Below are 25,731 nucleotides of genomic sequence, written 5' to 3'. Positions count from 1 at the left end.
TTTCTCAATCTGTATTGTCTGGCAACGTCACTGTTCCCAGAAAGCAAAATTCCATGGCAAAGAAATGGAGCAGGTTTATTCGGATGCTAATTCTTTCACGGAGCACAAAAAAAAAAAAAAATCACGCACAAAAATAACACCACAACATCAAAACAGGACATATTTATTAACACAAAGGCGACCGGAGTGATATATATGCCAGACGTAATCACTGCGGATTTTTCGAGACAAACCTCTTAGTACTAGGATGCGGCAGTCGCTGCGGATATTTTTTTGGCACGCAGACAATGGTGCCAGTGCCAAGCCCCATGGCTAAAGCTACTTAAAGAAGGCGAGCGACTAGCATTAATTGCTCAATAAGTATACGGCACACAGCACCACCGAGCACGTCTTAAGAAAAACAAATGGACCCACAAAGAGTTTATGTCGATGATGACCACGAAGAGCCCGTAGATACCCGTGTAGGAGAATTAATTCAGGTCTTGTGCGGAATTTTCTGCCGATCACATCTGCTGTTTCCTGCATAAGATGTGGAAGAGGTGACAAAGCCTAATGAGGCTTCTTTGCAGGTTCTGAAACATACAGACAATATTTCGAAGCTTTGCCAGACAGGTGCTGGGCCAGGACTGACCTAGAACGTCACTAGATCAAGGAATCCATCTTCCTTCTGCGTCCAGGTCTTAAATACCAGATGCGCCAGCCTAATGTGCTCTGTGTTATCTGGATTAGATTTATTTTAAACCTGTCTATACGGTAAACCTGGATAATTACACACAAGTGGGCCCATTTTATAATTCAATTTATCACCATTACAGAACGTTCTAAGATCAATAGCGCACTAAACTAAAGTGCGATAATTCTGAGAGGGTGACACCCCAATTATAACACCACCTAGCTGAACTAGTTCTGGGAGGCTGAATCAAAGGCATGTGCATACTGGACTGCTATGACAAAAACATGGGAATAAATAATAGAACATGACAAAAAGTACCACGTGTGTAGGGTCCTATCAAGTCTAACGCATCAAAGAATGAAAAAATTGCAACAAATGTCAGTAAAGTTATTAAAATGAATCTAATATTTTTATGGCAGCAAATATTCCACCTATTCTTTTGTTTAGATTTGGCGATTTTTGGGCGCATCCCAGGTTGACCGCATGGACATGAAGTCCTTTAAGTTCAAGATTTTATGCTCCTTTTTTATCAGACCATAAGTCTCAATTTGCAGCACCATCATTTGTTTTCTATTACGTAATTAACATACATAAATTGCAAAGTTTGTGATCACGTCAGGTTTCTTTATGAGGCCCATGTCTCGAATACTTATGTTTTCACTTTAGCGATAAAGCCAAAATTGAATTTTAAACGAAAACTTACTGTTGACATCAATGGCAATGCAGTACAACACCCCTTAGATTATAGTTACATAGTTAGTCTGGCTGAAAAAAGACAAAAGTCCATCCAGTTCAACCATAGAAAAAAACAAGTTATAATCCTACACCCACAGTTGATCCAGAGGAAGGCAAAAAAAACCCAGCAAAGCATGATCCAATTTGCTCCCGCTGCCAAAAAAAATTCCTTCCTGATCCCCCGAGAGGCAATCGGATATTCCCTGGATCAACTTTACCTATAAATGTTAGTATCCATTATATTCTGTGTATCTCGGAAACAGTCCAGGCCTTTTTTTGAAGCAATCCACTGTATAATATATGATTCATAAACATTTAAAAGTGATGTTGTGATCTTAGGACACAATTTAGCATCAGCATCATCAGGATAGAGTACCTAGATGTGGGTCTGTCCCAGCAAATCCGGGACACTTGGCATCAATGAAATTAAAGTACATGAACATCGTTTTTTGCATGTGGTCTTACAGACCCTTTTATTACTCCTGACTTTAGTGTGTGCCTACTGTCACTAATGCAGAGTCAATTGATCTGATTTGAGGTACAACGCCCCTTAGCTTTTGTATAATTATACACTCACCAATCACTTTTTTAGGTACAATTACTTGGTAACACAAATTGCTAATCAGCCAATCACATGGCAGAAACTCAAAGCATTTAGGCATCTAGATGTGGTGAAGTTGACTTGCTGAAGTTCAAACCGAGCAACGGAATGGGGACAAAAGGGGATTTAAATGACTTTGAATTTGGCATGGTTATTGGTGCCAGGTGGGCTAGTCTGAGTATTTCAAAAACTGCTCAGCTACTTAGATTTTCACACACAACCATCTCTAGGGTTTACAGAGAATGGTCTGAAAAGGAGAAAATATCCAGTGAGCGGCAGTTGTGTGGATGAAAATGCCTTGTGGTATTTTGAGGTCAGAGGTCAGAGGAGAATGGGCAGACTGGTTGCTGCAACATTCAGATGGTAGGGTCAGAATTTGCCATAAACAACATGAAAGCATGGATCCATCCTGCCTTGTATCAATGGTTCAGGCTGGTAGTGGTGGTGTAATGGTGTGGGGGATATTTTCTTGGCACTAGCAAGGTGTACCTAATAAAGTGACCGGTGAGTGTAAATGATTAATAAACATATAAAAACAGTGAAGTTGTGATCTCCGCACAGAATTTGTAACTCAGCATCATTGGGACAGTGTACCTAGATGCGGGAATGTCCCAGCAAATCCGGGACAGTTGGCATCAATAAAATTAGAGTAGGGGAATGTCTTTTACTCTTCTATTACTCTTGGCTTTGGTGCATACCTACTGTTACAACTGCAGAGAGTCAATTGATTTAATTGGTAGAAAGAAAAGAGAATCAAATGGCTGCTACCCTCTACATTAACATTACAAACTGTACAGAGGAAAAAGACTATTAATATAATGAAGCACTTGTCTTTGTTGCTTTACTATGGAGGAACCCTAAAAGTAATATTCGGATCCCAGGGAATCCCTGCTAAAAATGATCTCTACAGCTCATGGTACATTAGCTACACAACACCTGAGAGAAGGGATTCCTTGCACTGGTGAGAAGAATGGTGGTTTGTGAGAAAAAAGCCCATTTCAATGGTGGAGAGTGCTGGGCCCCTCATATATCATTGGGGGCCAGTGGGAACAATGCCCTTTACATTGGTCAGTGGGAAGAATCTTATAGAGTGAACATGATCACTGGCATCAGTTGTTACAGTACTTACCTGAGAAACCAGAGAAGCTCCACTGGTCCCATTCCAGTGATTTTGGAGATCAATCCATCACTGCTCAAGGAACCCCTAGCAACCTCTGGAGGAACCCAAGTTTTTCCATAGGTCCCTAGCTGAAAAAGGCTGCATTAGAGGTTGATGGGATGTAAACATTAAAGTGGTATTAAACCCAAAACCAAACGTAATATATTGCAGGTTACCAATCATTAGATGTAGTGGCTGCAGTAGTTTTCTCTTTTAAGGCTTTTTTCCCCTCTGTTTTCACCTTGTGATCTGGTCAGTTACACACCTCCTGTATTAGAGCGCCCCCCACTCTTAATAACTGAGCACAGGGGATACCTTTGGATAGCAGCATTGTCAGTCTGAGGGGAGGGGAGTGTTAGATGGACTAGCAACTTTAAATACACTAACAAATTGAAGCCATACTCCAGCCCACACATTTTAAGCCGTTACAACAAACAGTTTTGGCTCCTTTTGGGATAAAGGTTTTACATAAATAAATAAAAGCTGATCATTGTAAGCACCCCTGCCAGTGGTAAATGGTTTGTCTCATCTCTGTAACTGATACAGAGCTTCTTTTGAAACACAACAGACTTACTGGCCCGAACACCAGATGGAATAGAAGGAAGAAAGCCTAAAAAGAAAAATGAATGCAGCCAGCACACCTATAAATTGGTAAGCTGCAATATAAATGTTTGTTTTTTGGTTTAATACTGCTTTAAGTACATGTATCTAAGAATAAATTCATAAATAAAAAGTAGTTCTCCTTTAAGAGGCATCTGCGCCACGGATACCTATGCCATTCTAAACCAATAACACTACCGCAGAATAGATTATCATATATTGCAGCAGTGGGCCCTACCTATCAGTCCCACCAGAGATACTGACAGATGGGAAAACAATATGTTATAAAATGTATTTGTAAAGTGCCGACATGCTACTGAGCCCATTACAGTAAACACAACAAATCGCATTGGTTTCTGCCCACTAAGAATCTTATATTTCCATGCCCATCAAGCTAATTTACTGCATGTTTTTAGGCAGGCCATACATTATGTATTTTTTTTTTGTCGTTCAGCCAGTAGGTTGGAGGACAAAACTGACCCAATTCCTCTTCACTGAGTCATTGGGGTTGATTTACTAATGCAGGCCATACATGGGTCGAATTCCAAACTAATTTTCATTAAAAAATCAGAAATGTTGTGCATTTTGTAATCCTATGGTGCCACCATTGATTTCGAAATTTAACCAACCAAGCCTTTAATTTCACTTCATGTTGCTACAGAAAAGAATTTTCATGGCCAAAAATTTTCTTTTCTTTCCAGGTCACAGCTCATGCTTATTTCTTTTTCAGTTACATTTCTTCCACGATTCTCCCATCATTGATTAGAAATTCATTCATTTTTCAAAAAATTTCCAACATGCCCAATCGCTCAAATTCAATAGTCGCTCGAAAATCGATTCTTGCTGTGGCCCACTAATGGTGCGAAATTCAAACAAAAATTCTTAGAAAAGATTTTCGAAAGAGTGCAAAATTTGGTGCAGCTGTGCATGGTAGCCAATCAGCGTCTAACTTCAGCTTGTTCGGTCTGATTATGTCCATATTTCTGTGCTCAAAGCGGTACATTTTTTTGCATGGAAATATGTAATTTTTTTATTGTAGGCCTGTAATTTTTAGGAATAACTCCCTGAAATCTGTCCGAACAAGAGTCTAGTAAACATCCCTGGTAGGATAAAATTTGAAACACGAAATCATAAATTATAATTTAATAAATAATCATAAAAAATAATAATATAATAATAATAAATTTGAAATATAGCGCCAAGTTCGCACATCACTGAGCAAAGTCGCAAAATCGTTTTCAGTGTCTGATGACGAATTTCCCCACGAATCATTATCACTCAATTCTGCAAGTGGTTCTGATTTACTATCGCTGTTCTCTAGCCGGTCTAAAACCGATTTTGACCTAAAGGGACGCTTTTTGGACGCCATGGACGTTTCTCAGTTTCCAGGCAGAAAGAACAGTAAAAATGCAGGCAGGGCGCAGGACAAAGCACTCGGGACAAAATGTATGTGAAATGGTTTGATACAGTAATGTTATACTATGTGATTTTAGTTTATTGAGTGAATGTCACAATATGTCATTTTCAAATTTCCCGCCGTTCCGTCCCCCGTACGCCCCAACGCTCGCAGGGGACGGAACCCAGATGACAGATGCCGGCATCTGCCAGAGTACATTACAGGGGACACTGCAGGAGGGACATCGCGGGAGCGCAGGACAAGGTAAGTGATCAAGGGATCCCGGAGCAGTGCCGCATGGTAAGCCCGAGTGTAGCTCGGGGTTACCGCATTTGGTACTGAAACTTTACCCCGAGCTACACTCATGAATACCACCAGGGGGGTTAAGCATTGCCAAAAAAAAAATTCCTGGAAGCAGATTTTGCACTCTCTAGTTTTAGTAAATCAGCCCCCATTGTAGTCTGACAGTGGGGAGACTTCCTTGCTGTCAGAATTCCCTGATCAGTGGTGCCGGCTACGGCAAAAACCCAACAGGATGGTTGTATAGAAGTTGATCAGTAGAAGAACTTCTGTACAACCAGCCTGTCCATGCATGGATGGAAACTCGGTTGGTCCCTGCTGAACAGGCTGAACTTTGATCCATGTATGGCCGCCTCTAGACTGTGGAATTGCACAATATTCTCAGTACTTGGTGGAAACATTTGCATGGCCTTTTGCTTTGCTTGTATACTACACTGCTACATACAAATGCTTACAGCACTTACCAGATGCCAACAGTGGAGCCAATGGAAGATTTTTCTTATTTTTCCCTAGCACTTGAAAAGAATTTAAGTTTTGTTTTCCCAGAACTCCCTTTGGTTACAAAAAAAGTACACACAGAACAATTGACTTCACTACTACTTAAAATTTTTCCCATGAAAAGATGAGGAAATGTTGTGCAGGTACTCTTAAAGTATAACTAAGGGCAAAACATTTTGTTTTGCTTTGAATGGACTGGAGAGGGATCAGAACCCCAGTCAAGTTTTTATTGCTGTCAGTGCCCTCATTTATGGAGATTCACCCTCTCTGTTTGTCCTGTTTACCATTATCATTGAAAGTAAAAGCAAAAGAAGATATCAAATTTTGGGTTGTCCCCAGAAAAGTAAGGGGAAATCTTTCAATAAAGGACATTAGTCCTGGTGACCTAGGGGTCCCCAAGGAATCCCCTTCATTTGCAGGTATTTCCTCTCACTTCACGTTTGGCTATGAGACAGGAAGTGAAGGGAAATCTCTCCTATGGAACACAGATGGTGAAAAAAAACTGTCAGGGGTTACAACCCACCCTTGCTCTATCCAAAATGAAAAAATAAAAGAAGTTTTGCCTATAGTTCTACTTTAAGCTGGGTTCAACTTTTTAATTTTCTTTCCCTTTAAGAACATTTGTTCAATTTTCTAATTGTTAGTGGGGTCAACTTAATGTTTATTTTTGATCACAGTGATGAGAATATATTCAAAGGAACGAGATGGAAACGTTTTCTCAAAAGAGTTTCTACAAGTGAAAGTTGTTTTGGTTCAGGAATTTACATTCATTCCAAAAAAGCAAATGTTGAATTATTTTGAACTCTGTCCACTCATCGAATGTACAAAGAATTTTCATATGAAAATCTACTAGTGCATAGACAGCTCTCAATTATAATCACTTTATTATGTCTCTGCCCTTGTTTTGTTAGGCGTCTCAAATCTGCACCCTTTAATTTATTACATTTCTGCAAGTGGTTCTAAAGACTCAAGATTTTTTATCTTAATGCATTCTATGTATTAAGGTAAAAAAAAAACTTTCTGGGTGCAGCTCTCCCCCAGCTCCCGAAAACATTTACCAGAGCCCCATCTCGATCCAGTGATGTGCACGAGAGCAGCCACTCTCCGGGGTGTCTCTCTCCTTATTGGCTCACACAGCAGAGGGAGTCATTGGCTCCTGCTGCTGTCAATCACAGCCAGTGAGCCAATGGGGAGAGAACAGGGGGTGGTTCTGAGCTCTATGTGAATGGACAAGGTTGGGAGCAAGCATGCTCAAGTGCCTCCATAGCAAGAGGTTTGTTATTGGGGGCACTCGGCAGGGGGGAGGAGCCAGGAGTGCCGGTGGGAGTGTAGTGGTTTTGCTCTATGCAAAACCACTACACAGAGCAGGTAAGTATAACATGTTTGTTATTTTAAAAAAAATCCTTCCTTTAGAATTACTTTAAAGTGTATGTATAACCCAACAATTTAGGAAAGTTCCTGTCTTAGACAGTTGTTACTGGAGCATCTGTCCCCACTGGATGGCTTATCTGCACTTATTGTTTTGTAACAACTGTACAATTTTTTTATTTTCCATCACCTGCTGTCTTATTATTGAAACCCTCTAGACCTTACTCTACCCAAAACAAAACAAAAAACAGCTAATTATCCACTTTAATAGATGAAAATAATAACAATCGTGATTTGTACTACAAATAATTCTGAATGCTTTTAGGTATTATTATTAGATTTATGTATCATCAATGGTACTTTACAATATAACTGGGAGACAGTACAGATACAATACAATTCAATTCAATTCAATTCAAGAGGGTTAGGAGGGCCCCGGCTCTTGAAAGCTCATCACCTTCTAGTTTTATCCAATCAATTTTTTCTTTTATGCCTTGAAATATTATTTGAAACTATAATCAATAAATCATAAGAAACACAGAGATAGACAGGCAAACAGAGAGATAGATAAAAAGCCAAATAGACACATTGACAGACTGATAGACATACAGACATGAAGTAATCAGCAGCACACATAGATGTATAGAGAGATAGAGAGATAGATAGATAGATAGATAGATAGATAGATAGATAGATAGATAGATAGATAGATAAATGGAGAGATAGATAGATAAATAGATAGATAGATAGATAGATAGATAGATAGATAGATAGATAGATAGATAGATAGATAGATAGATAGATATATTATACAAGATAGATAGATAGATAGATAGATAGATAGATAGATAGATAGATAAATGTAGATAGATAGATAGATAGATAGATAGATAGATAGACAGATAGATAGATAGATAGATAGATAGATAGATAGATAGATAGATAAATGATAGATAGATAGATAGATAGATAGATAGATAGATAGATAGATTATACAAGATAGATAGATAGATAGATAGATAGATAAATGATAGATAGATAGATAGATAGATAGATAGATAGATAGATAGATAGATAGATAGATAGATAAATGGAGATAGATAGATAGATAGATAAATGGAGATAGATAGATAGATAGATAGATAGATAGATAGATAGATAGATAGATACATAGATAGATAGATAGATAGATAGATAGATAAATGGAGATAGATAGATAGATAGATAGATAGATAGATAGATAGATAGATATTGTTTTCACTTATTTCAATACATTTTCATAGTAATTGATTGGGATACTCTCTTTTCCAGCAACGCGGCTCCAGTAAAAATATATCTGCAGGACCAGCAGATGTTCAGGGATTAACGGGGGGAACCATAAATCCAATGTTGGTGCCAGCACTGATTTCCAAGGATGAGATTCTCTACAAATTTTATTAACACGTATCTGGCATGGAGTATCTGGATGGAGACAATGTTCTCCAGAGGTTAGTAAATGACTTACAAATTATTAATGAAAGCAAAAAGGGGTGCACCGCATAGGAGCAGTGATGACTCTGGAAGGCAGAGAGCTGGCAGCCTGGTATATACAAAAGGAAAAATGTGATTCTAAGAATGATCCTCCTCACTTCTATATAATGGGCAGTTTACCGCGAGCTGATCTCTCAGTGCTGGCAAGTTTAATCCCCTCCAAGCTTCTTACATCTCCAGGACTATAGCAGGAAAATCACAATGTTAGAGTTCTTGATTCTACACCCTCCAGGCTCACAGACTCTCCTCTACCATATAAAAAAAAAAAACTCCAGCAAGATAGTGAGACACTTTCACAACAGACACAGTCAGGTGGGTGGAGTTGGGAACTCAGGAATCTTCCCACCCATGAAAAATCCAAAATTTACAGCCTGATATTAAAACAAAGGGGACATTTTCCAATTGGGGATACCTGTCCTATTGACAGCTGAGAATTGTACTTACTTTGTGGAGAATAACTTTCACTTCCTCTTGTATCTGTAGGAGAGGGAGTGAAGAAAAATCATACTAATGAGAAACAGATAGCAAACAAAAACAAAATCCATACTCTAATTTAAAAAAAAAAGATTTAGCTTTCGATATACAGTATATATATATAGTATATACAGATATGCACTATACTGTATATGTGATGATCAGAGAATTGCTAGTATACCACTTGGGCTTGATCCATTTTAAAATATTGCTAGAATGACTGCTGGAATGCTGTATTTACAGGTATATCAGATCCCCACAATTCCCCGCACAGCAGAAGTCAGCGAGTGGTGATGATGTACTTTGCACCAATCATATTCTTACTTCATTGTATGGTTCTGCCATTCAAAAGGCAACTGTACATGGTTTTCAGATCCGGTTAAGGAAAAGCTTCATGAGAAAAATCAGTAGGATGCCATTGCAGAAATATATCGAACTTGTACACAGGCCTGTTAGCTATAATCAGTGTAAGATATGGGTTTCTACAAACAGGACTAAAAAACACAAAACATTTGAGAATTAAAGCTTCTTAAAATATAATTACACTGCATTGCTTACACTGAAAAAAAACCCCCACAAAAAACAAAAAAGTGTAACATAAAAGAGCAAAAAATAAAAAATAAGGTATAAATGAGGAATAGAAATGACCTGAAGATGCCTTAGCATGTCTGTGAAGACCTGGTGAGGGGATACCATTGCTACCATTGTGCTATTGCTGGGTGTTCAGTGCGTCCCTATCCCTTTAAAGAGGGGTGGGCTCCCTCCAGGCATACCTGCCCTTAATCTATCCATTATTATAGATGTGCTCCAACTTTGGAGGCTCTCAAAATTTAGAGTTAGGACTGCAGTACACTAAGGTGCCGTGAAGTGACCCTGCAGCTTATGCATGTATTTGCAAATGTGTGTAAACGAAACCCCTGGTTTTAACATAAACTGTTAGACAGGGTAATTCAGTTTGTTGCAGGCTGCCTGGTAAGTGAGCTGGGAGTTTTTATTTGTTGTTGTTTGAAATACGTCGCCCTTCCATGTGCTCCTTCCTGCAACGGCCAGATATAGATTGGGGTGAATGCCATTTGTTTTTGCCGTTGATAAATTGGTGATGGGGCACACACACAGGAAAACTTGGCTTCCATTGTACTATTGCTGGGTGTCCAGTGCACTCCTATACCTTTAAGTAGGGATGGGCTCCCTCCAGGCATACCTGCCCTTAATCTATCCATTATTATATACGTGCTCCAAATTTGCAGTAAAGCCACTGCAGCTTACGCATATATATGTAAATGTGCCCAAACAAAACCCCTGCTTTTAACATGAACGGTTAGACAGGACAATTCAGTTTGTTGCAGGCTGCCTGGTAAGTGAGCTGGGTATATTTCTTTGTTGTTCTTTAAAGACCTGAACTCTCCCTCGGAAAAATGCTAGCTGCCTAGCCTAGTATGCAGATAGCTGCTGGCTATCCCCGCTTCAGTCGATCCTGAATACGGCTGCCAGACTCATTCACCTTTCCAACCGCTCCATCTCCGCCACCCCTCTCTGCCAATCCCTCTACTGGCTTACGATTGCGCAACGGATCAAATTCAAAATCCTAACGCTGACGTACAAAGCTGTCCACCATACTGCCCCGAACTGCATCACTGACCTAATATCCAAGTACCACCCAACACGCACACTCCGCTCCTCACAAGACCTCATTCTCTCTAGTTCCCTGGTCTCCTCCTCCCATGCCCGCCTCCAGGACTTCTCCAGGGTGTCACCCATCCTCTGGAACTCCCTGCCCCAACCCATCAGATTATCACCTACTCTCCTCTCCTTTAGGCGCACCCTGAAAACCCATCTCTTCAGGGAAGCCTACCCCACCCCCTGCTAACTTGCCGACCTCCTCCACTCTTCCTACCACTCCATCCCCCACAGCTATCTCCTCCTGTGCCACCATCCCCTCCCTCCTAGATTGTAAGCTTGAAAGAGCAGGGCCCTCAATCCCCTCATGTTTTGCATTGTATTGGTATTGTTCTGTCACATATTCTGTCCCCCTTTGTAATGTACAGCGCTGAGCGAACTATTGGCGCTTTATAACTACTGTATAATAATAATAATAATAAGGGCTTCTGTCTTTCTCAGACTATCCCGTTCTGCACACTTCTAGGTCATTGACCCTCGATGCACGAGGGTGAGCATTACAGCAAGTTAACTAGAATTTGCAAAGGGAGAGGTCAGCAATGCCAGACCTCTTATTTCTTCACTGACAGGTATAAAGTGGAACTAGGCAGCCCTGGGTCCCCAGGAGCACTTGCCATTATTGCCAACTTAACACTTTGCCGTCTTCCAGCAATGACAGATCGACTGTTCCCATTGCTGTTCCATCCCCCCCACTGGTATCTTTTACTCTACTTCTGGAGTTAAAAAAAAATAGCTAGCAGATAGCTAAATTAGTTTTTGGCAGAAGAGACTTGAAGTTTCTTCTGCCAAAAAAACTTTTTTGGGGAAAGGGGGAGGTATGTCTGCTTTTACAGGACAGCTCCTAAATGCCACAAACATTTAGGCTTCAGGATGACCACGAGATTGGACCAGCAACTCAGTCACTGATCTTATATTATTGTAATGTTATAAAATAATATATTTCTATTATTTCCTCAACTGACTTAGAATGTATAAATAACTCTTTTTCTTTATGCATAAATTACTACCATGTAGGTTTTTATTTTAAAAAGTTACTAGTTCAGAAAGAATACGTAGATTGTGATGTTTAGTCATGTTCAGCCCCCAGTAAGTGGTCTCTGCAGAGCATGGTGAACACGGAGGTGTTTTATCACTAAGATATCTGTCATACGCACTACGGGATGACTGTTTCTTCTCTCAGCATCTCCTGTTGCTAATACCAGGAAAATAAGAAAATATAACTGTGTAAGGAGTCACCACTTGGTCTGACACCTGTGGACTCAAGCCTGCTAGACACAGCCTGTAATTTCACCATCTACTGTAGCCTCTCTCAACCTTTTTATCCTGGAGGTACCAATGAAATACATGTCAAGTCTTGGAGAACCCATGCTAAAACCACCTAATTAGGGGTCATTGGGAAAAATGCCCCTTATATTGGTGTTCAGTGGGAAGAATACTTACAGGTAAAAAGATTACTGGTGCCTTGCAGCTGGCTTTGCCAAGTGGCGTTGGACCTGGAACCATGCAGCCACCAGCAGATACAAGGTCAATCTGGAGGAACCATAGGGCAGCACAGAACCCTAGTTGAGAATGGCTACTCCTAGTTGAGTCAAGTCCAAAGCCCTTTGACACAGACCTTAGTTTGGATTCACACCGTTGCTGCATAAATATTTTCATGCAAGAATGTTCATAATGGTAAAGCACCAACAGACATTTTCTTAAAGTAGCACACCACAATATACAGATAGACTTCATTACTCTCGGACCACCCAGAGGAAGTACAACATAAATGCACAGCATATTCCATATTGTCAAAATTCTCTTTAATCCCTTCCTGCCTGATCTCAGCATCCCTTTAACCACTTCCAGTTCGGACACTTTTACCCCCTTCCTGACCAGGGCAATTTTCAACTTTCAGCGCTATCACATTTTGAATGACAATTGCGCGGTCATGCAACACTGCACCCAAATGAATTTTTTACCATTTTTTTGAGACAGATAAAGTTTTATTTTGGTGGTAATTATTCACCGCTGGGATTTTTATTTTTTTCGCTATGTAAATGAAAATGTCCAAAAATTTAGAAAAAAAAGTGTTTGTTTTTTTATAAAATTTTGCAAATAAATATTTCATCATAAATCTTGGCCAAAATGTATTCCATTATCTTTTTAATTAAAAAAAAATCCAAATTAGTTTATAACCAAAAATTATAATTTTTAAACATTTTTTTTACATTTTTATTTTTTTTTTTTATATTATTATTTTTTATTTATTTATTTTTTTTTTTACATACTGTCACCCTAGCAGGACAGTGTCACCATGGTGACACTGTACTACTTGTGGGGGGTGATGAAGATTTTTTTTTTTTACACTGATTGCTTTTACACCCATAAAGGATGTAAAAGCAATAATTTCTCTTTCTCTCTGGCTGCATTCTTGCAGTCATTGAGAAGTACTGAGTGAGCTGTGATTGGTCACAGCTTGTCACATGGTACAAGGCTGTTGTGAATGGCCTTGTACCATGTGATCTCTGTGATCATTCACAGATTTCACACGTAGTAAGCAATGATGTCACAAGTGACATCTTGCTTACTACTTTGCATGTGAACACTGATTGGCCAATCAGTGATCACATGATCGGGACCTCGTACAGAGGTCCCGTCCGACGATCGGTGTTTCACTGTGTCCGGAGGACACAGCAGGCACCGGATCGTGGTGCTGTGCGCTCCCAGGGAGCGCGCACAAGCAGGGTGCGGGGAGGCCGTTTATATACAGCCACCCGACCCTGCAGTGCCACCGTCCGGCCGTTTATATACAATGGCCAGTCAGGAAGTGGTTAAAAAGTTCTGAACGGGCATGGGAAAGATTGGCAATCATGTGACCACTGTGATTGGCCGTCATTGTTAGTCCAGAATGATAGCTGTTCAAGACAGAAACATTGGCTGCCGAGCGACACATACGTGTGGTGTCACCCACCTTTTGCTGATGCACATATGTATTACACGGGCGGCAACAGGTTAAAGTGACCCTACAGTTTGCCAATTCAAACCAAAGAAACTAGATGCTTTAGAGCAGAGAGTGTAAGGCAGGCCATAGATGATGTGATTTTGGTTGCAGGAAAGAAAATCACTTGATTCCCAATCAACACTGACAGTGTTTTCTTTCCTCCCACAAAGCTATTGTGTTCTCCCAGTGGGAATCGTCCTCCAGTGAGAGAAGACAGTGATTACTGCTAGTGACTATAGTTGTTGGCAATAATTGCATGCAAAAATGCCAATACGCTGGTTGTACCCAAGTCGATCAATGGATTAACTTGGGTACAATCAGCCTGCCCATAGAGAGGACTGAATGTCAGCTGATCCCTGCTTAACTGGCCTAGATTTGAACCATCTATGGCCGGCTTAAGGGCCTTATCCTTTCCACATTCTTCCCAGACTCCTTGATCATACATTGGTGAAAAATATGGTTCTTCTGGGTATTTATGAGCATGTGTCTCATCCCTGTTTCTCCCACAATGGCAAGCAGCCAACTTCCAGCTCTGAGAGCTGTCACATGGGGGTGGGGGAGGGTCATTAGTCCTGTGTAAGCTCCAAACAAATGTTGCATTGGAAATTACATAGTGATGACGTGTGTGTGCTTGCTCCCGGGGTTGATTAAAGCAAGGGTAGTGCACATAGGTATGTATGGGTTCTTCATCACCTTTCACCATCTAAGTAATGGCTATCCCCGCTTCAGTCGATCCTGAATATGGCTGCCAGACTCATTCACCTTTCCAACCGCTCCAGCTCCTCCACCCCCCTCTGCCAATCCCTCCACTGGCTTCCGATTGCGCAACGGATCAAATTCAAAATCCTAACACTGACGTACAAAGCTGTCCACCATACTGCCCCGAACTACATCACTGACCTAATATCCAAGTACCGCCCAGCACGCACACTCCGCTCCTCACAAGACCTCCTTCTCTCTAGTTCCCTGGTCTCCTCCTCCCATGACCGCCTCCAGGACTTCTCCAGGGTGTCACCTATCCTCTGGAACTCCCTGCCCCAACCCATCAGATTATCACCTACTCTCCTCTCCTTTAGGCGCACCCTGAAAACCCATCTCTTCAGGGAAGCCTACCCCACCCCCTTGCCGACCTCCTCCACTCTTCCTACCACTCCATCCCCCACAGCTATCTCCTCCTGTACCACTATCCCCTCCCTCCTAGATTGTAAGCTCGAAAGAGCAGGACCCTCGATCCCCTCATGTTTTGCATTGTATTGGTATTGTTCTGTCACATGTTCTGTCCCCCTTTGTAATGTACAGCGCTGAGCGAACTATTGGCGCTTTATAAATACTGTATAATAATAATAAAGAGAACATGTTTCTTTGCGATTAAACAAATAAAACGTTTTACTCTTTTTTAGGTAAACATGAAATACCGCATATAAACATTTCATATATACCAAGTACAGCTAACAGGTGCTCAGCAATCCCAGGAGATTTCTGAAAGCTCCTTTTACCGCTGTTGTCAGAACTGACTAGCAAGAGAGATCAGATCACAAGCACGAGAGATTTACTAAAACTGGAGAGTGCAAAATCTGGTGCAGCTCTGCATAAAAACCAATCAGCTTCCAGGTTTTGTTTCCAAAGCTTAAATGAACAATCCGAAATTAGATGTAAACAGTTACTGGTCACCCTATATAAACAGTGACAGTCCCCTGAATATACCCAAAATGTACGAAAATGTTCAAAAACATTGCTTATCAATATGAGTCCATACACCCTACAAGCTCTTCGTATAGTCCCCCAGTACTTGGTGTTCTTTCACTTCTATGTATACATCAAACCAATATGTCCGCTGCTATTCACAGTACCGGTCATTTCTTTTCCAGGAGTCTTTCGGGACAACACCTCCGAGACCTAGACTCCTCCACTCCTAACACCGCCTTCATACAATTTCAAAGTAAGCTTCCCACAAGTTCCTCCGCTGTCGAATAGAACCTCCGACCAGCTGGAATCCCGATAAGCGTGAATGTCTCAGAGCCTTTGAACTCCCTCTATACTTGCAATGGAAGATGTTCAACCTGCATGTCATTCACTAATGTTTTTTACTGTAACCATTTGCTCTGCTCTACTGAGCTTTTTGGCACTGTACACCACTTCTTGTAGTTCCTGCTGCAGGAGTGTACATCTAACATTTTAGAAAAAAAGCTGCCAATAATGGTGCCACTACGAGCAAACTCGCGTCTCATAGATTTTCATGCAAAGTTTCATCCCTATTTACTTTAATGCAAAAAATGCCCCTTAGTGACTTCAATACAAAATCGTGTCTCATAGACTTTCATGCAAAAGCGCCCCTAGTGACTTCAATGCAAAATCGCGTCTCATAGACTTTCATGCAAAAGCGCCCCTAGTGACTTCAATGCAAAATCGTGTCTCATAGACTTTCATGCAAAGTTTCATCCCTATTTACTTTAATGCAAAAAATGCCCCTTAGTGACTTCAATGAAAAATCGTGTCTCATAGACTTTCATGCAAAAGCGCCCCTAGTGACTTCAATGCAAAATCGCGTCTCATAGACTTTCATGCAAAAGCGCCCCTAGTGACTTCAATGCAAAATCGTGTCTCATAGACTTTCATGCAAAGTTGCGTCCCTATTTACTTTAATGCAAAAAATGCCCCCTACTGACTGCAATGCAAAATTGCGTGTCATAGACTTTCATGCAATAGCGCCCCTAGTGAATTCAATGCAAAATCGTGTCTCATAGACTTTCATGCAAAGTTGCGTCCCTATTTACTTTAATGCAAAAAATGCCCCCTACTGACTGCAATGCAAAATTGCGTGTCATAGACTTTCATGCAAAAGCGCCCCTAGTGAATTCAATGCAAAATCCTGTCTCATAGACTTTCATGCAAAGTTGCGGCCCTATTTACTTTAATGCAAAAAATGCCCCCTACTGACTGCAATGCAAAATTGCGTCTCATAGATTTTCATGCAAAAGCTCCCTCAAGTGACTTCAATGCAAAATCGCGTCTCATAGACTCTCTTGCAAAAGTGCCCCCTAGTGGCTTCAATGCAAAATCGTGTCTCATAGACTTTCATGCAAAGTTGAGTCCCTATTTACTTTAATGCAAAAAATGCCCCCTAATGACTTCAATGCAAAATTGCATCTCATAGACTTTCATGCAAAAGCACCCTCGAGTGACTTCAATGCAATATCGCGTCTCATAGATGGCATCCGTCTTCTGGGTTCTGGTCCCTGCGAGCGTTGGGACGTACGGCGGCAAATTTAAAAATTTTAGAAACTGTCATTTTCTAATAAACAAATATTACATAGTATAACATTCCTGTATCAAACCATTTCACATACATTTTGTCCCTAGTGGTTTGTCCTGCGCCCTGCCTGCATTTTTACTGTTCTTTCTGCCTGGAAACTGAGAAACGTCCATGGCGTCCAAAAAGCGTCCCTTTAGGTCAAAAGCGGTTTTAGACCAGCTAGAGAACAGCGATAGTAAATCAGAACCACTTGCAGAATTGAGTGATAATGATTGGTGGGGGAAATTCATCATCAGACACTGAAAACGATTTTGCGACTTTGCTCAGCGATGTGTGAACTTGGCGCTATATTTCAAATTTCAGTGTTTTTGGTTTGATTATATTATTGAATTAAATTTATTATTATTATATTACTATTTTTTATGATTATTTATTAAATTATAATTTATGATTTCGTGTTTCAAGTTTTATCATACCCGGGATGTTTACTAGACTCTTGTTCGGACAGATTTCAGTGAGTTATTCCTAAAAATGACAGGCCTACAATAAAAAAACGACATATTTCCATGCAAAAAAATGTACCGCTTTGAGCACAGAAATACTGACATAATCAGACCGCTAGGGAGGTTTTTGATTTCAGCCAAGTGCTTTCTGAATTTTCGGTTTCAGTTTTGGCAGCAGAATTTTAATTTTGGTGCGCCATTAATGTCTATACTTACATATTCTGAAGTTGCTCCAGTCCGGTCACATGATCTCTCCAGCGGGGGCTTTAGTGAAGTGGAGGGATCGCCGACAATGGCTGCAGAACCTTGGCGATGACTCACCCATAGGCTTGCTGTGGGTAGCCGTTGTCGGCTGTCCCTCTTCCACACTGCAGCTGCCGCTGACAGTTGATTTTGTGGCCAGACTGGAGCAACTTCAGAATAGTTAAGACAACTAGTTAAGAATAGTTATAGACAACTTTCCTTTCACAAGGTAGATATAATAGATTTAGAATGGGGGTGGGAGTAGATTTAAACTTAGTAAAGCCAGCCATAGACGGTTCAAATCTTGGCCAGTTCAGCAGGGACCGGTGGACATACGAACCATGTATGGGCAGGCTCAGGGGCGGACTGACAACTCATGGGGCCCCCGGGCAATAGGGGATCATGGGCCCCTGTGTCCTTGCCAAAACTCAAAAAAGCCTAAGAAAAAGGTACCAGGGGCATCTCATGGGGCCCCATACTGACCCCGGGCCCTCGGGCAGTGCCCGAGTTTCCAAATGCTCAGTCCGCCCCTGGGCAGGCTGATTGTACCCAATATGATCAATCAACTTGGCTACAACAAGCCTGTCGGATTGCTCATGCAATTATTGTTAGTGGCTATAGTCACTGTGTGTTCTCCTGGCCGGCTTTAGGTTCTGACTTGCCTTCTACCATAAATAAAAATATTATCCATATAATTAAAAACTGATTGAACTGTTCAGTAAACATGCCAAGATACATTAAAATAACATTGACCACAAACCATTATAGTTTCTTTTTAAAGGGAATACATCCTAAGACCCCAAAAAAACCACCCCAAATAAACAAACAAAAAAACCAAAAATATAAAAAATGAAAAAAACACACACAAAAAAAAAAAACAAAAATGGGCAGACTCGATGGACCACTCAGTCCATCACTTTTCATCTGCCGTCACTTTTCTCTGTTTAACGGAACGAGAAGCCTAATGTGTTCTCTAAGAAAGCTGGACTGCATATTTCTTCCAGGACTCCAAAGCTGAAGGTACGAGAGATCCCTCTACCCTGGAACTAAAATGCATCTCAGAAGTCAGAGAATAGCAGCTCCCGTCTGAGGCTTCTCATACAGGTGTTTTGTTTTGTGAGCGATTCCCTTTAATCCAGGCTCCCAATACACAGTAGTTAGATGCAAGGGGGAAGTAAAAGGTTTCAGCAAATAATAAACATCCACCAAATAAAGGAGCCACATGTGTAAACAACATTCTAATTAGATACGGAATGTCTTTTCCTGTTGATATTAACAGAGTGCTGTTAAATAAACACAGTTTTCATACATAAACGAATTGTGAATTAATACAAATGCTACAGGGCATTTCCAGGACACGCAATGAAGCCCACACCGCCGCTAACCTTTCAGCCCGAGTAGGAAATATACAAACAGATATCTAAAGTGCGGGATGGGCGACACCACATATCTTTTTTTTTTTCTAGCCTCATTAAAAATGCAATTTACTAAAGCATAGTATATATGATATTTAACTGCTACACACTATTTTCACACTTTTTATTTTCACAATTTGTTTACATTTTTTTAAAGTATCACCTTGTTACTAAACCCACAACAGTACAGTCAGTCTGTATACAGTTGCAAGAAAAAGTATGTGAACCCCTTGGGATTATGTGGAGTTTTGCATGAATTGGGCATAAAATGTGCTCTGAACGTCATCTAAGTCACAACAATAGAAGAACACAGTCTGCTGAACATAATACTACACAAACATTAGATGTTGCCATGGTTTAATTGCACGTAACATGTAAACATTCACAGTGCAGGGAGGAAAAAGTATGTGAACCTTTGGACTTAATAACTGGTTGACCTTCCTTTGGCAGCAATAACCTCAACCAAACATTTCCTGTAGTTGCAGATCAGACCTGCACAACGATCTGGAGTAATTTTGGACCACTCCTCTTCACAAAACTGTTTCAGTGTAGCAATATTCTTGGGATGTCTGGTGTGAATCGCTCTCTTAAGGTCATACAACAACATTTCAATCGGGTTGAGGTCAGGACTCTGACTGGGCCACTCCAGAAGGCGTATTCTGTGCTGTTGCAGCCATTATTTTGTTGAATTACTTGTATGCTTTGGGTCATTGTCCTGTTGCATCACCCATCCTCTGCGGAGCTTCAGTTGGCGGACAGATGGTCGTACGTTTTCCTGCAAAATGTCTTGATAAACTCTGGATTTCATTTTCCCATCAATGACAACAATCCGTCCAGCCCTGAGGCTGCAAAGCAGCCCCAAACCATGATGCTCCCTCCGCCATGTTTTACAGTGGGGATGAGGTTTTGATGTTGGTGTGCTGGGCCTTTTTTTCTCCACACATAGTGTTGTGTGTTCTTCCCAAACAACTCAATCTTGGTTTCATCTGTCCACAGTATATTTTGCCAGTAGTGCTGTGGAACATCCAGGTGCTCTTTTGCAAACTTCAAACGTGCTGCAATATTCTTTTTGGACAGCAATGGCTTCCTCCGTGGTGTCCTCCCATGTACTCCATTCTTGTTTAATGTTTTCCTTATTGTAGATGTGTCAACAAAAATGTTAGCATGTGCCAGAGATTTCTGTAGGTCTTTAGCTGACACTCTGGGATTCTTCTTTACCTCATGCAGCATTCTGCGCTGTGCTCTTGCAGTCATTTTTACAGGACGACCACGCCTAGGGAGAGTAGCAACAGTGCTAAACTTTCTCCATTTGTAGACAGTCTGTCTTACCGTGGACACATGAACATCAAGGCTTTTGGAGATACTTTTGTAACCCTTTCCAGCTTCATGCAAGTCAACAATTCTTGATTGTAGGTCTTCTGAGAGCTCTTTTCTGCGAGGCATGGTTCACATCAGACAGTGCTTCTTGAAACCAGTAAACCTAAAACAGGTGTGTGTTTTTTAAGGGCAGGACAGCTGTCAGCAACACATCCAATTCGATACATATCATCACACTGATTGGAGTCAAGGTTGGCTCACTCCTGGCTCCAATTAGCTCTGGGAGAAGTCATTAAGCTAGGGCCTCACATACTTTTTCCTCCCTGCAATGTGAATGTTTACATGTTATGTGCAATTAAACCATGGCAACATGTAACGTTTGTGTAGTATTATGTTCAGCAGACTGTGTTCTTCTATTGTTGTGACTTAGATGACGTTCAGAGCACATTTTATGCCCAATTCATGCAAAACCCCACGTAATCCCAAGGGGTTCACATACTTTTTCTTGCAACTGTATATGCAGTAAAGCATGCTTGTTACACTCACTGTGGAACCTAAGGGGTTAATCCTCCGCATTGTGTAAAAAGGCCGTTTGAACCTGTCTTCTCTGACCCTCCTTTTTATCCACAGTCCCCAATCCATCTGCTGATAGTATAGAGCCCTAGGAGACACTCTGCACATGCTCAGTTTGGGGTGTATTGCTAGAGAGCTTCTTTTTGGAGGGGGAGGGTGCATGTGATAAGCACATGGCCAATCAGCACAGTCCAGAGACTCTGATCCTCCCCTTCTTTTGCTGTCTCCAACCCACCTGCCATAGTTAGAACAGCAGTGACAAGTCTGAACATGCCCTGTTTGGTGTGTATTGCTAGAGAGGTTTTGCTTCTTTTTTTTTGGGGGGGGTGCATGCGATCGGCACTGGGCAAATCGGCGCTGTCTGGACAGAGGGTCGGGGTAATGCAGCCTCATAGGACAGTCAGAGGAGACTGAAAACTCCCCCTACAAGATTAACCAGTGCTCAGCTTAACACTGATAGAAGTCAAAAGACTGCTGATAAGAAAAGGTATTTAGAAGTTTATAGTTACTAAAATAATGTCATTTCCATGTGTACTGTGGGAGACCAGATATAGTGAATGTAGGGTTCGGGGAGACCAGATATAGTGAATGCAGGGTCCGGGGAGACCAGATATAGTGAATGCAGGGTCCGGGGAGACCAGATATAATGAATGCAGGGTCCGGGGAGACCAGATATAGTGAATGCAGGGTCTGGGGAGACCGGATATAGTGAATGCAGAGTCCGGGGAGACCAGATATAGTGAATGCAGGGTCCTGGGAGATCAGATATAGTGAATGCAGGGTCCGGGGAGACCAGATATAGTGAATGCAGGGTCCGGGGAGACCAGATATAGTGAATTCAGGGTCCGGAGAGACCGAATATAGTGAATGCAGGGTCCGGGGAGACCAGATATAGTGAATGCAGGGTCCTGGGAGACCAGATATAGGGAATGCAGGGTCCGGGGAGACCAGATATAGTGAATGCAGGGTCCAGGGAGACCAGATATAGTGAATGCAGAGTCCGGGGAGACCACATGTAGTGAGTGCAGGGTCCTGGGTTTAGTAACACTTTAAAGTATAAAGTGAACCCTCTCCTTGAAAAAACAACCCATTCAGTTTAAAATAGAAATGAAAGACAAAATATTTCTGTGTAGATATAAAATCATTATAAATGCTTTTTTCCTCCTTTTTTATAAGTGATCACATGCCCTCTGTTCTAAAATAATTGCATTGTGTGTAGTGTGAAAGACCAGATATAGTGAATGCAGGGTCCGGGGAGACCTGATATAGTGAATGCAGGGTCCTGGGAGACCAGATATAGTGAATCCAGAGTCCTGGGAGACCGGATATAGTGAATGCAGGGTCCGGGGAGACCAGATATAGTGAATGCAGGGCCCGGGGAGACCAGATATAGTGAATGCAGGGCCCGGGGAGACCAGATATAGTGAATGCAGGGTCCGGGGAGACCAGATATAGTGAATCCAGAGTCCTGGGAGACCAGATATAGTGAATGCAGGGTTCGGGGAGACCAGATATAGTGAATGCAGGGCCCGGGGAGACCAGATATAGTGAATGCAGGGCCCGGGGAAACCGGATATAGTGAATGCAGGGTCCGGGGAGACCAGATATAGTGAATGCAGGGTCCGGGGAGACCAGATATAGCGAATGCAGGGCCCAGGGAGACCAGATATAGTGAATGCAGGGTTCGGGGAGACCAGATATAGAGAATCCAGAGTCCTGGGAGACCAGATATAGTGAATGCAGGGCCCGGGGAGACCAGATATAGTGAATGCAGGGTCCGGGGAGAGCAGATATAGTGAATGCAGGGTCCTGGGAGACCAGATATAGTGAATGCAGGGTCCAGGGAGACCAGATATAGTGAATGCAGGGTCCTGGGAGACCAGATATAGTGAATGCAGGGTCCTGGAAGACCAGATATAGTGAATGCAGGGTCCGGGGAGACCAGATATAGTGAATGCGGGGTCCTGGGAGACCAGATATAGTGAATGCAGGGTCCTGGGAGACCAGATATAGTGAATGCAGGGCCCGGGGAGACCGGATATAGTGAATGCAGGGTCCGGGGAGACCGGATATAGTGAATGCAGGGTCCGGGGAGACCGGATATAGTGAATGCAGGGTCCTGGGAGACCAGATATAGTGAATGCAGGGTACTGGGTTTAGTAACACTTTAAAGTATATGTGAACCCTCTCCTTGAAAAAACAACCCATTCAGCAGCATGGAGAGCTTAGAGAGCTGGGGGAGGAGAAACAGCAACACACTAATCTTCACAGTGAATATGAGACATGTCAGGACAAGTCTGATCATTGGTGGAGAGCAGACTGAGTTCCCAGCACAGCTAGAAAACTGGCCACGCTTTGCTCTCATGCCTACTGTGGTCAGTTTTTAATAGGAAAGCAGAGGACTGGCAGGAACACCAGGGATTTCCCACAAAGGAAGAAATACAAAGGGAACAGGATCATTTTTCACACAAGAACATGGTACAGCAGGCACATAGCAGGAATTTGAAATGTTGAGTTCACATATTCTTTCATTTATCACATTATTTAGATAGATTTTTGTGTTATTTCATATGTTATTTTATATGTGAAAGCCACATCACAAAAACATTGGTAGGATTTCTCACTCCTTAGGGCCAGTGTTGATTGAACTGCTTCTCTTCCCATACAAGTCAATGGGAAGACAAAATTAGCTTTAAGCAGCTTAGAAGGTCATCTGCAGATGAAATGCAACTGCCAATGAACAGTTAGGCCTCATTCATAGAGGCAGTAAAAACAGGTAATTCGGCCACTATTTTACTGCCCCCAACCATCCACTGAAAGCCCAAGCTGCTTGCTGTGGGGGCACCCGACAGGAGGGAGGGGCCAAGAGCGTTGGGGGACCGGAGAAGAGGAGGATATGGGCTGCTGTGTGCAAAACCACTGCAGACATCAGGTAAGTATGATGTGTTTGTTATTTAAGAAAAAAATTAAACCTTTAATATCACTTTAATGGCGCCTGTGCCTCCTATGTTCACAATGCAGCAGGGTTGGCGCTCAGCCCTGGACCCAGAATCCAGTAGTGGCCACTGGAGTAGTGGTGCCTATTTCAGTGGTCTCTCCAGCTTCCAGAGGGATCCCACAGGGATGGCACATACATACTTAGATTGTTACAAGCTGGGCCAATGCAACTATGTAAAAAATGCCATACCTGGAATTCTTCTTTAATTCAGCTTGTTGACTTTGACAGGCGGAACCATATGTTAAGCCTGCCCATTGATGTAATTGAAGTCAATAGGACTGCACTACAATCAGGTGGTTTTGTTCTTCGTTGCAGCTAAAATCATTCTGTTTCTGAGTCACCTACATGTTGCTGATATTTACAGCTGATGTAAGGAGGCACTTTGATGGGGATAACTGATATAAGGGGGCACTCTGATGGGGGATATCTGATGTAAGGGGGCACTCTGATGGGGGATATCTGATGTAAGGGAGCACTTTGATAGGGATATCTGATGTGAGGGGGCACTCTGATGGGGATATCTGATGTGAGGGGGCACTCTGATGGGGATAACTGATATAAGGGGGCACTCTGATGGCGATATCTGATGCAAGGGGGCACTCTGATGGGGATATCTGATGTAAAGGGACACTCTGATGGGGACACCTGATGTAAGGGGGCACATTGAAAATTGACAATAAATATTTCTGAAATGTCATGGAAATTGTACATGTTTATGTTGTGATCAATATAAAATGAATACATATATAGGATCTGAGTCATAGCACATGTTACGTATAGCTGCTTGCAGTCTCAGTCACAATGAAGGAGCACAACTGGAAGACAGTTGTCACCCTATCAGGGGTGGACTGACAACTCATGGGGCCCCTAGGCAATAGGGGATCATGGGGCCCCTGTGTCCTTGCCCAAACTCAAAAAAGCCTATGAAAAAGGTACCAGAGGCATCTCATGGGGCCCCCTACTGACCCCGGGCCCTCAGGCAGTGCCCGAGTTTCCAAATGGTCAGTCCGCCCCTGCACCCTATAATAGGAAAGTGCCTGAATGTGAACCTTCATGCAGGATCTCCAGTTTTTAGTATTCTTTTATAAAGGGCGTACTATACTGTACACCCGTGTGAGGGCCGGATTTACCTGCAGAAGGATGTACAGGTGTTCCATGCATCCCAGTGCAGGCAGTCCTATTCATGTCAATTGGGATACAGCAGTTACATGGACAAAACCATGCTACCAGTCTGACAACCGTGCGGGTGCATGGCTCCGTAAACAGCGTGAGTTTGGGGACATAGACCCACAGAGATGTCACATTGGGAGCAGTGGCTGTGTCTATGCAGCCACTAAATTCTAACTGATATCAATGAGACTTCTTCCACAGAGATGCACAGGACACCAGTGCAACCCCATGAGGGTAAACATGGCCCCCACACTGGTGTATGCTG

The 25,731-nt window shown here is 42.0% G+C and overlaps 1 protein-coding gene across 12 annotated transcripts in view; it reads right to left on the bottom strand.

Moving 5' to 3' along the window:
* Positions 1–25,731, bottom strand: part of TCF4 (transcription factor 4) — a 701,501-nt gene that overhangs the window by 391,154 nt on the left and 284,616 nt on the right. For all 12 annotated transcript variants that reach the window (XM_089690079.1, XM_089690075.1, XM_089690078.1 and 9 more), the window contains one exon: positions 9,305–9,337. In XM_089690079.1, the coding sequence (XP_089546205.1) occupies positions 9,305–9,337 (33 nt within the window). The remainder of the gene's footprint in view (positions 1–9,304; positions 9,338–25,731) is intronic.

This window comes from Staurois parvus, unplaced genomic scaffold (genome assembly GCF_062004578.1).
Source record: "Staurois parvus isolate SC_StPar_1 unplaced genomic scaffold, SC_StPar_1.0 ptg000513l, whole genome shotgun sequence".
Lineage (NCBI taxonomy): Eukaryota > Metazoa > Chordata > Amphibia > Anura > Ranidae > Staurois > Staurois parvus.
Note: the sequence above shows the minus strand (reverse complement) of the source record. Positions and strands in the feature narration are given on the sequence as shown.